The sequence below is a fragment of the Nansenia antarctica genome (genome assembly GCF_963989245.1).
Source record: "Nansenia antarctica genome assembly, chromosome: 3".
NCBI classification, from domain to species: domain Eukaryota; kingdom Metazoa; phylum Chordata; class Actinopteri; order Argentiniformes; family Microstomatidae; genus Nansenia; species Nansenia antarctica.
This window is the reverse complement of record NC_137688.1, coordinates 15,482,626-15,497,068: the sequence shown is the minus strand read 5'-3', so window position 1 is coordinate 15,497,068 and position 14,443 is coordinate 15,482,626. Positions and strand designations below refer to the sequence as shown.

Sequence of the window (14,443 nt, the reverse complement as noted above, 5' to 3'; positions counted from 1 at the left end):
TGTTGTTGTGGCCTGCTAGAGAGAGTCAGAGTTAGTCGCTGTTCTAAAGAGAGAGAGAGAGAGAGAAAAGACGGGGGGGGGGTTCGTGGTTGACTGGAAGGGAATGTTTTGAGTGTGTGTGTGTGTGTGTGAGTGTGCCAGATGTGTGTGTGTGTGTGTGTGTAAGCTTCGGCTTTCATCTCTAGCGTTTCCCCGTCCTCACCTCTGCGTGCGTGTGTGTGTGTGTGTGTGTGTGTGTGTGTGTGTGTGTGTGTGTGTGTCAAGGTGGCTGAGACCCGCTGTAAGAAGGTGTGCACCTCCAAGTCGGACCTCCGCACCAACGACTTCAGCATCGTGGGCTCTCTGCCCCGGGACTTTGAGCTGTCGAACTTTGACTGCTACGGCAAGCCCATCGAACTGCGAGCGGCACTCGGCGGGAAGTCCCACCACCACAAGCACAACAAGAAGCCGCCACCGCCCAAGCCTGTGATCCCGTCGGCGGCCAAGCGGGTGGACCTCTACGCCCGCGCCCTCTTCCCCTTCACCTTCCTCTTCTTCAACGTGGTGTACTGGTCCGTGTATTTGTGATCGTCTTGTTTTTGTTTTCTTCTGATCCATTTTCCTCCGATCCCTCTTGATTTTTTTGTTTATCTGTTTCTATTTTATGTGTTTAGATTTGATTATGATTAGCACTAGGGAGAGTGCTGAAGCGTCACAGGTGTAATTTCTTGAGATGAAAAGAAATTAATCCACTACTTAAAGAATATGAATAAAGAGTATATAGAAATATATTATTGGTGAAAATAGTGTATTGAAAATGTGAGTCGTGAATCGCCAACTGTCCATCTTCATGGCTGTGTGAAGCAGGAACTTGCTTGCGAGTTTGATGGGATGACCATTTCGTTCGATCACAAAGTGTACGATTCTAATTACCATGCATGTTGAAAATTGCATATACAGTATACAACTATAAATACACATGTTATATCTATGAAAGTTTATTACTGTTTTAATTTATCGTTTTGAGGTTCCCTGTGGATGTTTGAGACACCTTGTACTCATCCCGATGCTTATATAACACTGCCACTTTGACAATTAAAGTAAACGTTCTTTTCCTATGTCCACGTCCAACCACCACACCACGTGTAAATGGGTTACCAGGTGACCATGTATGTATTAATGGAATTTTACAAACTGATCAATAAATTATTAATTTATTCACATGTTGATGTATTTGTAATATTTATGGGTCTCATAATGTCAGTTTGTCCCGCTGAACACTATTTACAGAGTTATTCCAGTTATTATGTCCAGTGTTCATTAAATTACATGTATTAATTTATCAGAAATACTACTTCTAATCACAACATGGAAAATTGTTTATTATTATCGTTAAATTATTGCAATTTATAATTATAACAATATCTAACCATCCATCCCCTCCTCCATTCATCCATCCATCCCTCTGTTCATCCATCCCTCCCTCCTCCATCCATCCCTCTGTTCATCCATCCCTCCCTCCTCCATCCATCCATCCCTCCCCTCCTCCATCCATCCATTCATCCATCCCTCCTCCAGTTGCTTGACCAGCATGTAACCTCGAAATTAGTCACGCACACAGCTGTTCCTCCACAGACACACACACACACACACACACATGCTTTATGAGATATATTGACCTCAGTATCATCGCTAACCTCATATGAAATGTGTCTGTGACTTAATGAACCAAGACGGATGCAGAGTGTGAGGAGAGAGAGAGTACAGGAGAGAGAGAGTACAGGAGAGAGAGAGAGTACAGGAGAGAGAGTACAAGAGAGAAAGAGGAGAGGAGAGAGAGAGTACAGGAGAGAGAGAGGAGAGAGAGAGTACAAGAGAGAGGAGAGAGAGAGTACAGGAGAGAGAGAGGAGAGGAGAGAGAGAGTAAACAGATGAACCCTGAGGAATGATGAGGTTCTCCACACGCAAAGGACACGGAAATGTAATTTTATTTTATGTTGTTGTGGTTTATGTTGTTTATTGGTTGGGTGAGGTAATATTCGTTTTTTTAATATTTGTGTTTGTTTGTCGAGTCAATAAGCACTGTGGCTGAAGCACTATGTTGTTGGCATGGTAACTGACATTATGGCGAAGATTCGGGCAGTCACTCTGGACAACCAGACTCTTGGGGAGGGTGTTATTGAGGATGAGGGCCAGACGGTTCTCTGGACAATGGTGATGGTGTTGGATTGATTGATTGATTGGTTGAATATAATGAATGACAAACCAGGTTGTTAAAATCCACTTTTGGCAAAAGTTACATAACATAACATGGAGGAAATATGCTGTACCTAATTGCAAAATGTGTGCGTTTTATTGTTCAGCCAATCAATGTATTGATTTAGCATATTGACTGCAGCCAAAGACATTTCCTCTGGTCTGCTTTCACCTCAATAATTCAACTTCAGCAGCCAGCGTGGTTGTGCTCTCTACTGCCCTCTAGAGGACATATCCCTCTATTCAGGTCGAAGTGCTTGAGGGGATGAATTCAGTCATGTTGCAACATATAGTCTCCATATTAGAATGTGCTGGAAGGCAGGACCAGCCAAATAATCCGACAGAGGTCCAGCCTTATCATCACCTTTAATCATCATTAAGAGAGGAGGTACATTGTTCTGCTAATACTGCAATCTCTACTTATGACTGGGCTCCATTTCACAGCTCTGCTCATCACTGATGCAACTGCTGGGGCTCAGTGTGTGTTTGTGTGTGTGTGTGTGTGTGTGTGTGTGTGTGTGTATTCATGCTCATACGTGTGTGTGTGTCCCAGCCCCACACAGAGGTGAGACAGGTGACCAGAGGGACAGGGGTGAGACAGGTGACCAGAGACCACAGAGGTGAGACAGGTGACCAGAGACCACAGAGGTGAGACAGGTGACCAGAGACCACAGAGGTGAGACAGGTGACCAGAGAGGTGAGACAGGTGACCAGAGGGACAGCGGTGAGACAGGTGACCAGAGACCACAGAGGTGAGACAGGTGACTAGGGAGGTGAGACAAGTGACCAGAGGGACAGCGGTGAGACAGGTGACCAGAGACCACAGAGGTGAGACAAGTGACCAGAGGGACAGGGGTGAGACAGGTGACCAGAGACCACAGAGGTGAGACAGGTGACCAGAGAGGTGAGACAAGTGACCAGAGACCACAGAGGTGAGACAGGTGACTAGGGAGGTGAGACAAGTGACCAGAGGGACAGAGGTGAGACAGGTGACTAGGGAGGTGAGACAAGTGACCAGAGGGACAGAGGTGAGACAGGTGACACCACAGGGGTGAGACAGGTGCCCACAGGGACAGAAGTGAGATAGGTGAGACCACAGGGACACGGGTGATGATAGAGATACATCAAAAACTGTCTGACAGAGAGACTGCAGGATAAGATATTATCAGGTATCATGTGCTCTGTATGTTCAGCTATCTGACACACACACACACACACACACACACACACATGCAGGCATGCATGCAGATGCATACATGCATGCAGACACACGTGGAAAAATGCATACACACACACACATGCACAAATACATGAGTGCACACACACAAACACACGATCAAATATCATATCAACGTGTTTATTAAAAAAGCCACGGTCAATTTCAAGCTTCATCTTTAAAATGTCATGCTTTCCAGATCTTCTGGCCGTGTGTGGATCTGGGTCTGGGACCGGGGGAGGAGGAAGTGAGGCGGCTGTGACTTCCTGCCAAGGAATGGGGTTGTGGGCGGATCAACTCTGAGCAGACTGAACCAATCGGCAAACTGACCATGACTCCAGGCAAGGACGCCGCCTCTTAGTTCTGCTTTGACCTGAGAGAGAAGAAGAGAGGAGGGGGGGGGTGAGAGAGAGAGAGAGAGGGATGAGAGAGAGGGATGAGAGAGAAAAGGGGAAGGTAGAGCAAGAGAGGGGGGAAGAAAGAAAGAGGAAGAGAGAGCGAAGCATCAGAGAAGCATGCAAAAGCAATCAAGTCTCAAAGAGAGAGAGAAAGAGAGAGAGGGAGCGAGAGAGAGAGAGAGAGGAATGGAAGAGATAGATAGCTAGAAGTACTGTTACGCATGTAGGTAATTAGTAAACAGAGTCAACCATCTCCAACCTCAGCTGCTTACGCCCCCTCTACTTCCTGACTGTGTCCAAAGGCTCTTCCTCAGAAATGCTTCTCTACTGTAAACAATAGGATCATTATTTAAATATATTCATAGTACGTACACAAAGTCTCATCATCTACAATGCATCAGTGCTGTAATGGTCCATTAGAAAAGCAAATTGCATCAAAATTCTAAATAAAAGCATATTGAAAAATCGCTGAGGTAATCCTTCATTGGCCATGCATGACATTGAGCCCGTCCTCCGATTTCTACCTCCACCAGCCTCCCCTAGCTAGGGGGTCACAGAAAGTGACCTCTCGTGAACAAACAGTACAGAGATTGAATGCTGTGGTAATAATAACACACACACACCATGTAAGCTGAGTCAGACGGAGGAACCAATCACAGTGCTCCTTACTGACCTTGGTGGTGATGCTAGGTTGACCCGTGGGAATGCCTCAGTTTCGGATATCTGCTTGGCCTAGCAAGTTTTCTCTGTTCAAATAGCTTTTTGTGCATTCATGCCACCTCTCCCTGTGTGTGTGTGTGTGTGTGTGTGTGTGTGTGTGTGTGTGTGTGTGTGTGTGTGTGTGTGTGTGTCAGTCATTAAAGCTTTAGCATGGAATGATTAGACAACTGTCACTCTCCTCTCCTCTCCTCTCCTCTCCTCTTTCTCCTCTCCTCTCCTCTCCTCTCCTCTCCTCTCCTCTCCTCTCCTCTTTCTCCTCTCCTCTCCTCTCCTCTCCTCTCCTCTCCTCTCCTCTCCTCTTTCTCCTCTCCTCTCCTCTCCTCTCCCCTCCTCTCCTCTCCTCTCCTCTCCTCTTTCTCCTCTCCTCTCCTCTCCTCTTGCTCCTCTCCTCTCCCCTCCTCTCTTCTCATCTTTCTCCTCTCCTCTCCTCTCCAACTCCTCCTCTGAATCCCTCCAGACATGCTCAATTGGAATGACTCCAGCGCTTCCTATAAACCAGGTCAGGAACCATTATGTTTCCAGTCATCCATGATCTGCTAGTGACTCAAGCTGGAGGGTTGAATGTAATGGCTACCTACAGTACAGTTCATTACTAGTACTCCTCCCCAACTCACTCCCCTCCCCTCCTCTCTTCCCCTCCTCTCCACCTCACTCCCCTCTCCACCTCTCCTCTCTCCTCCCCATTTCACTCCTCTCCTCCCCACCTCACTCCCCTCCCCTCTCACTCTCTTCTCTGGATTGAATGTAATGGCTAGCTACAGTCAAGCCCATTCCTATGTTGTGAGTCTCTCACCTCGTTGTTCAGATTTTGCTACAACATCAGTAACAGACTGTGATAAAGCTCCATATCTCTTTGGAAGGAATGTGTCCTCTAACAAAGTCTCTCAGATCGTCAAGATACATCAGACTGGGCCGAGCTGTCGCTATGGCTGCAACTGCGGTCAACTATGCTATGAACAGTTAGGTCTGGAAATATTTGGACAGTGACACAATTTCCATAATTTTGGCTCTGTATGCTAGCACAATGGATTTGAAATGAAACAATCGAAATACAATTGAAGTGCAGACTTTCAGCTTTAATTCAAGGGGTTGAACAAAAACTCGATCAGGTTGAGATCAGTTGATTGACTCAGTCAATGCAGAATATTCCACTTCTTTGCCTTAAAGAAACTCCTGGGTTGCTTACGCAGTATGTTTTGGGTCATTGTCCATCTGTATTGTGAAGCGCCATCCAATCAACTTTGCTGAATTTGTCTGAATCTGAGCAGACAGTATATCCCTAAACACTTCAGAATTCATCCGTCTGCTTCTATCTATCTGTCACATCATCAATAAACACTAGTGACCCAGTGCCATTGGAAGCCATGCATGCCCATGTCATCACACTGCCTCCACCGTTTTTTATAGATGATGTGGTATGCGTTGGATCATGAGCCGTTCCAAGCCTTCTCCATACCTTTTTCTTCCCATCATTCCAGGTTGATCTTAGTTTCATCAGTCCAAAGTATGCTGTTCCAGAACTGGACTGGCTCTTTGGCAAAGTCTAATCTGGCTTTTCTATTCTTGAGGCTAATGAATGGCTTGCACCTTGTGATGAACCCTCTGTATTTGTTTGTGTGAAGTCTTCCCTTTATGATACACTTGGATAATGATATGCCTACCTCCTGGAGACTGTTCTTCACTTGGCTGGATGTTGTGAAGGGGTTTTTCTTACCATGTAAAGGATCCTGTGATCATCCACCACTGTTGTCTAAGGAATAGCCCACACTGGCCCATTAAACAGCTTTTGAGTCAATTGTCCACTTTTGGCCCCTTGAAAAAGAGGGAGCTACATACTGTATTAAAGAGCTCTAATTCCTAAACCCTTCCTACAATTTGGATACCCTTACCCTAAAGCTGGGAGTCTGCACGTTAAGCCCATATTATATAACTGTAACTTGAAGATGTTTTGGTAAGCAGTTAAAAATCTGTCTGTGTCCAAATATATATGGAACTGTATATATATATATATATATATATATATATATATATATATATATATATATATATATATATATATATATATATAAACCTCTGTCCTCTAATTATTCCGTCTCATTTCTTTGCTCTTTCTCTGTCCTTCACTGAACACGCCTTGGGCTACATTGTCCCTTTGTTCCCGCTGCTCCGAGCTGTTTCTGCCTAAGCAGGCAACATCACACACTCCCTCTCCTCCTCCAGGCTCAGTGTGTCTCTCTCTCTATATATCTCTATCTCTCTGTATCTGTCTCTCTCAATCTTTTTCTCTCTCTCTCTGTCTCTTTCTCTCTCTCTGTATCTCTGTCTCTTTCTGTCTCTCTCTCTCTCTCTCTCTCTGTGTATCTCTCTCTCTCTCTCTCTCTGTATCTGTCTCTCTCTCATCATCACACTCCCTCTCTCCTCCGGTCCCCAGCATGAGCTCCAGGGAAGGCTGGTGGAGGTAGAAACCGAGGTGGAGGACGGGTGAGCTCTCTCTCTCTCTCTCTCTCTCTCTCTCTCTCTCTCTCTCTCTCTCTCTCTCTCTCTCTCTCTCTCTCTTGGTGTAATAGCATCATGCCAGCCGTAGTAAGCCCAGGGGATATGTCCCCATAACCACTTTGATATGTCGAGAACCGATACAGAATCTAAATGTAGGCGGCCAAAGCTACTGTTACTGTGCAATGACATCACAGAATAATAGAATCAGAATATAATCAGGTTTAGATGTAAACCAACCATAACCAATTGAGTCCTCATAACAAATTCGAAAGATATCAATATTGTTCTCCTTGGCTGCTGTCTTGGACCAGGTCTCTCTTGAAAAAGAGATTTGATCTCAATGAGACTAACTTGGATAAAAAACGGTTAAATGAATAAAGATGGATTTACCCACCTAGCCTCCTTGTCAATACAAGCTGCACCTCATACTCCTTGGGCGGGTTTCACAGACAAGGCTTAAGTCTAATCCTAGACTAAAAAGCATCTTCAATGGAGATTTTACATTGAAAGTGTGATTTAGTCCAGGACTAGGCTTAAGCCGCTGTGAGACTGGCTCCTTACATATTTAATACAGCATATGCCATTTAGCAGATGTTGTTTATGCAAGGAGGCTTACAGTACAGTGAGAGAATAGTACAGTGAGAGAATACATGTGTTGTATGTATGGTCCCGGTGGGAACCGAACCGCAAACCTTAGCATGACTAGCTTCAGTGAGTGACTCAGGCCTGTTGAATATTCATGCTTGCATCTTAATCCTCCCACTTCTCGTTTTATCATAAAGTAATAAACCCTAGTGAACTCCTCTGGGATGCAGATATAGTACACACACGCAAACACACACACATGCAGGCACGTACGCGCACGCACGCAAGCACACATACACACACTCCCCAGACGCACAGACTCCACAGATCAACTTAAGGAAGGAAGTAGGAAGCTCCATATAAAACAAAAACAAAACAAAACAAGTCAGTAAAGTTGGATGCGACTCACTAGATTTCCCTCCAGGCTTAGCGAGCTTAGAAATGGGAGTAAGCAGCCTCTAAGCCTCTAAACCCAACCCCCCCCTCTCTCACTGTATCTACCTCTCTCTCTCTGTACCTCTCTCTCTCTACGTCTACCTCTACCTTTCTCGCCACATGTTTCTCTCTACCCCTCTCTCCATCTCTCTCTCTACTTCTCTCTCTCACTGTCTCTACCTCTCTCTCTATCCCTCTCTCCATCTCTCTCTCACCCCCCTCCCTTCCTCTCTTTCTCTGTCCCACTCTCTCGACAAGCAGACATCTGCCAGTTGTTGGTCTGCACAGATACGGGTGAGGTCCCTGCAATTAGAGCAGAAATCTATGAATATTCAGGCGGCGAAGAATGGCTCCGCCAAGGCGCACGGTGAGTGATTCAATAGGCGCTCTCGCTGCCAAAGCTACAGGAAGAGAGATGGATATAGTCTGAAGGGGGGGGGGGGGGGGATGGTGGGTGGTGGGGGGGGGGGCGGGGGGCTCTTAAATATGCAACCCCTTGAAGTGTAGCTATGTCAGTCACAGCAGTATAATCAAAACATTACCATTAACCTTTTAGGGACTCCTAAAGATTCACTTTTGATGGCCCAGGAGGTACAAATGGTCTGTGGATGTTCTGCCTCTTGGTAGATCTGGGCTGATATTACGGTAGTCCCACTAACCCTCTTCACACGATTAAGAACACATACAGTACATGTCATAAAGGGGAGGCTGGTGGAGGGAGAAATCGGAGGACGGGCTCAGTGTAATGCATGGAACGGAATGAGGAACGGTGTCATTGTGTTTTTGATACCGTTCCATGCATTATACAATGAGCCCTTCCTCCGATTTCTACCTCCATCAGCCTCCCCTGATGTCATAGATGGCCATCTAACATGGACCTCACGTGGGCTGTCAACAAATCAAGCAGAAAGGTCAAAGTTAGAAGACCTAGTTGGTCTTCACTTCACAGTCACACAAGGTAACACTGGGTTCTAACACACACACAGTTGTCAGGGTAACAGTCTGCATTCAAGACGTTCAGCTTTTAAATTCATTTGAAATTCACTGTGTAAAAGTTTGTGTTTGGGGTTCATCACAGCTATCTCGAGTGTAGCTATACTGAGTCAACATCTTGGAACTCTGCAAGCAATTTCTGCTTCATATTTTAGTAAATACTAACAGAAAAGAAAACAGATCATGTTTTATTCACGAACCGCCAGTCCCTTTACACCCACACTGAGTGTTACAACACCAGGCTTTACAAGTTCATGTCAACCACAACCATCTCTTATTCAGTTAAAGGGGAAGGAATTCAAAGCGAGCTTCACAGTATATGGAGGAATAGATGTCATGAAATCAAAGCTGTGAACATCTACTTAACACTGTCTTCACTGGGGTGTAACCGCCCTTAGCTAAGCTCCTCCTACTAGGCTTTAGCTCAACGAGCTAACACAGTCGTCAAGCACACAGGAGACCCTGGTCACACAGGTCAAAACCCTGTGGGTCACACAGCCATGAACATGCCAACCCAAAAGGCTGCTTAAATCTGTGTGCGTGTGTGTGTGTGTGTTCTGTACCGCTGTCCATGGTTCTGAAATCAATCTCCCACTGTATTGCACGCACGCAACCTAGTTTCAATCTCATTAACTTTCTACCACTCAAACATCGTACACCTCGTATTGATTCATATGTATCTGCCTCTGGGGGTTTGAGATATGGCCTTTATATCATAAACCAGGGGACAGGGATGCCACTTATTGTTATTGACTGCGTGAGGGAGGCCTCTCATCCAGTTAACCCTGTGTGACTCGGCTGATCCTCAGTCCAATTAGTATGCATGGATCAGTAGGAAGGCAGCCGTAGATCAGAGGTAAAGAGTACATTTAAGATGTGTTTAATCCCAGAGAGGGGGAGGACCACCCCGCGGTATATAGACAGTCAGTCAGACAGACAGACAGACAGACAGACACTTTATTGATCCCTGAGGGGAAATTCAGGTGTTACAGCAGCTCACACCACAGACAACAACAAACAATAAAGTGACAATTGAATAATAGACTAAAACAAATGGATTTTTATTACAAAATAAGGATAGACCCTAATAGACATCTGAAAACCTTATATACAGTAGGATTTAACATACCCCAGCCTGACTCTGATCACCCCGTGTGAGCCAGGCCGAGGAGGAGTTGTACAGTCTTATTGCGGCAGGCAGAAAAGATCTCCTATAGCGCTCCTTAGAGCGGTCTCATCGAGCCACAGATGACCTGGGGTACAGAAGGCTGCATGTCACGTACCAGCCGCCCCTGGTAGGGAGGAGGGGAGGCCGGTGGAGGTAGACATATTGGAAGACAGGCCTCGTTGTCAAGCATGGAACGGGATGAGGAACGCTGTCAAAACTGGTTTCTACCTCCACCAGCATCTCCCGGTAGAGAGGATAATGTGGTACGCTACAGAGATGAGTGGTATGACATTAATATGACAATACAGAATAAACCATTATTATAGGTCTATTACAAGGAAATCTAGGCCAGATGGAAGGCGATTCATGGAAGATAACCCAGCCACACTCACACGATGAGGAACCCTGATGTAAACACAGACATATGGACACACATGCATCTACTTGACTGGATGTTTCAGGGTCAAGAAGCGAGCAGCTTTTGTCAACAACGATCCCCTGCTCACTTCTTCTTGTGAGGACTGTGCAGCTGACATATTTTGGAGAACCAATAAGAATCTCACGCTGACTGGCATGTTCTGTATGCTCAGCTCTGATTCCTGCTAGGCCAACAATAGGTTAATGTAGTGCCATGAATGGCTATTGTTAGGCAAGTTGGTTCACTGTGTTCAACGCACGCATTTGGAGGGCAGAGCTCAAAGTAATCAGTGTAGAACAAGACAGAGATAATGAGATTGGTCTTTTGACTATTCATAAGGAGTCGTACCCTACTAAGTCAGGGCCACATCTTTCATGTCCTATGGTAGACGCTCAACTAACAAACGGACACAGACACAACATCGTTAGTGTGCACTGGACGTCGCGCGTCAATTAAGTCCGCGCAACGCGCGTTTTTCTTTCTCTCACGCCTCTCATTAACATTCTCCGCTTGTCCGTGACGCCCGGACAGATCTCCAGCGCGCCTCAGAGCAGCGGAGACGCACAGTGTTCCGTTCCTGAGCGTTCAAGACGTTTCCAACGACCCTCTCACACACGAGGAGGGCAGCGGAGAGAAGGAGGAGCGACAGAGACACAGTACATCTCCGTTATACCATTCCTCCACTGCTAGGAGCCGGAGTCAGAGCCCGGAGCGCCTCTTTCTCTGAGTAACCACCTGCAGAAAATAATTTTCCCTCTCTGACTGCATGTCTCCAATATGTTTGGGATCTAACAGAGACTTCTGTTGAGAAAACGAGGGATATATCCGTTCAGCGTTGGATGTGGGCATCTTTTATGTGGAAATGCAGAAGATTAAGAATTTAACGGTTTTCCTTCTACCGGTTTTATGGGGGTTGGCGCAAAGTGGCTCTCCCAGTGTACAAATTGGTACGTATTAGTTGAATTAGTTTATTCCAATTGATTTTTGTATATAATTCTGACATGGGTCCATTGTTATTGGTTATGTAGGTCATTTAATCCAAGTGGCCAAGGAAACTGGTCAATATGCAGATCAACAAAACAATATTGAGCAATATTTTAAAATAAAAGAAAGTAGGCTGAGGTGTGTGTCTTGTTTGTGTTCCACAGGGGGACTGTTCCCGCGGGGAGCTGATCAGGAGTACAGCGCATTTCGGATAGGAATGGTTCAATTCGGCACCTCCGATTTCAGATTGACGCCCCATATTGACAATCTGGAAGTAGCGAACAGTTTCGCCGTCACCAATTGCTGTAAGTGATCGCGATTTTTAAGTTGTCAACAACATGAAGCAACACATCACAAAACAAAATACAATGATAGCCTAAAATCAATTGATAGGCGACCATCTGTGTCGTGTTTTTGGAAAGGTGGAACCAATTAGCGCTTATTTGTGTAGGCTATTTCCTTTCCGTTGTTTAGAGAATTAATTTCCCGTGTGCTTTGGTCATTATTAAAGTAGTGGGAAGTGCTCATACGGTTAAATCAATGTGGATTTAATTGTGTGCATCTGCGCGAAATGGGGAAGGTAAAGTTGGTTTCCACAGTAACAGTCAGTCACAGAGGTGGCTCCCCCGCTCCACAGAGCGCAGCCTCATTTCTTGCATGAGACATATTCATAATTACAATATTCATTATATATAGTCGGATTTTTAATCTTTGAACATGTTTTTCTCTTATATTAAGTTTCGTGATGGACATTTTGGAAACGAAAAACCTAGGCCTAAATCACATCATATTCCCATAATATTTCCCATGTAAAAAATAATGATGCCATATCATGGTTCCATATCAAGGAATATGTAGTAATGATTGGTTTTAATTCGTGATATCCGTGTTGCATAAGGGCACAGCAGCGAGTACACTTGCGTAAGGCTGCTCTACAACGGGTACGGTTTGGACGTGCTGAGAAAGATGCGCCTAAAGACTGAAATAATGTAAATGTTTTTATGGTTGGTCCCCCGGGGCAGGGAGTGTACGTCCACTGTGTGTGTGTGTGTGTGTGTGTGTGTGTGTGTGTGTGTGTGTGTGTGTGTGTGTGTGTGTGTGTGTGCGTGTGTGTGCGTGCGTGCGTGTGTGTGTGTGTGTGTGTGTGTGTGTGTGTGTGTGTGTGTGTGTGTGTCCGGGACAAGGAGTGGACGTCCACGGCTGTAGATATAAACACTTTCTCTCAATATCCGTTATTCGTTTATTGGTCAACAACATCAGCTCCTAATAAGTTATTTTGTGTGAATATCTAAACGCAGCCTAATAAAACGTGTTATTTTTCCTAACTAACAACGATAAACTGATTTATGTTCTGTTTGAGAAGTTAATGAGGTTTTGAGATGTATTGATTACATTTGGGGGGGGGGGGCAATTAATGACTCGTTTTCCAGAAATAGGCTTACATTTCATAGCCGTTGCCAAGCGACAAGCCGCTTTGGGACAGTATTTCAAAGCCCAGGTTACAAAGATTATTTTGATTAGTATACGCGCGTTGGTTTAGGTTAGAACGGATTGCGCTTTCCATATGCTTGTTGAGTTGATTGTTGATCGCTCGTCGCTGTCAATCAGCGACTGGGTTCTAAGCAACAGTCTGAACACGTAAAGACGAGTTTATTCCCCTACTATACGCTTTCAATTAGATGGAAGGAATTCATTATTTATTTACAGAATTCCCTGTTTATCGTCAGATCTTTCACAAGATATGCCTCCCTGAATTTGAAACAGTTGGAAGGATTATCGCTGTGTTGGAGGGAGATATCGTTGATTAGACATGATGGATGCGTAATTATTTGTCATATTGATGAAGTGTTTATTCAACAGACTTGGCTGTGCAATTATGGTCGAAGATATTATATATATATATATATATATATATATATTATCATATCAAGGGACCCTTCAAACTCGACTTTCTCCTTTCATTTGCGGTCACCTTGGTCTGTAGTATATCGAAAAGTGATAAATGAGTTGTTATTAGTAGAACTGTGTTTTTCCTACTCGTGAACATGAGTAAGATGGATTATACTTATAGGGACCAGGAGGCGATTCCTTTGGCTGTAGGCAATACTCTCATCTACCGCCAGATGGCACTCTACCTCAGGAGGCATTCTATTCCACTCCCTTATTTAAAATATTAACTTTCAGGAATGCTCCATTAAAACCAGCACAGAGACAAAATGATATGGGCCCTATTAAATTCAAATCGATCACTTTGCAGTATGTTAGGTGAGACTCTTAAACTTTGCTCCCTGACAATGTGCTGTAACTCACAGTGGATGGGGAATTTCTCATGCATAGAAAGAGATATATCCCCAGGATAAATTAATACTTCACTAAATGCATAGATAAATCACAACGCTTGAGCTTACAGAACAATCCGGGTCATACCGAGAACAAAGTCCTCCCTTAGCAAGTTTCCCTTGTGAGATAAACTAATTCACAAGATGATAAAGTGAACTGACATTTTCCAGAAGACCTCTTGGTCTTGGCAAAGGTTATGTAAGAGTCAGTGAGCAGCTTGATAGCTTGGATGTGTTGACTCTCGACATCTCTGTCTATGTACCTCTCTCCCTCTCTGTCTGTCTGTCTGTCTGTCTGTCTCGCTCAGACTCTCTCTCTCTCTCTCTCTCTCTCTCTCTCTCTCTCTCTCTCTCTCTCTCTCTCTCTCTCTCTCCCTCTCTCTGTGTCTGTCTATATATCTCTCTGTCTATGTTTCGGTCTCTCTCTCTATGTCTCTCTCTCTCTCTCTCTCTCTC

At 44.8% G+C, this 14,443-nt stretch overlaps 2 protein-coding genes across 3 annotated transcripts in view; both read left to right on the top strand.

Annotated features, from left to right (window-relative positions):
- Positions 1 to 567, top strand: part of glrbb (glycine receptor, beta b) — a gene marked incomplete at both ends in the record, with an annotated part of 23,818 nt that extends 23,251 nt beyond the window's left edge. Inside the window, one exon of the mRNA XM_080526965.1 lies at positions 265 to 567. Within this exon, the coding sequence (XP_080383091.1) occupies positions 265 to 567 (303 nt within the window). The remainder of the gene's footprint in view (positions 1 to 264) is intronic.
- A 10,959-nt stretch (positions 568 to 11,526) lies between these two features.
- gria2b (glutamate receptor, ionotropic, AMPA 2b) overlaps positions 11,527 to 14,443 on the top strand; it is a gene marked incomplete at both ends in the record, with an annotated part of 48,348 nt that continues 45,431 nt past the window's right edge. Inside the window, 2 exons of one of the 2 annotated variants that reach the window (XM_080526832.1) lie at positions 11,527 to 11,611; positions 11,813 to 11,953. In XM_080526832.1, the coding sequence (XP_080382958.1) occupies positions 11,527 to 11,611; positions 11,813 to 11,953 (226 nt within the window). The remainder of the gene's footprint in view (positions 11,612 to 11,812; positions 11,954 to 14,443) is intronic. The other variant, XM_080526833.1, reaches the window with a different exon arrangement.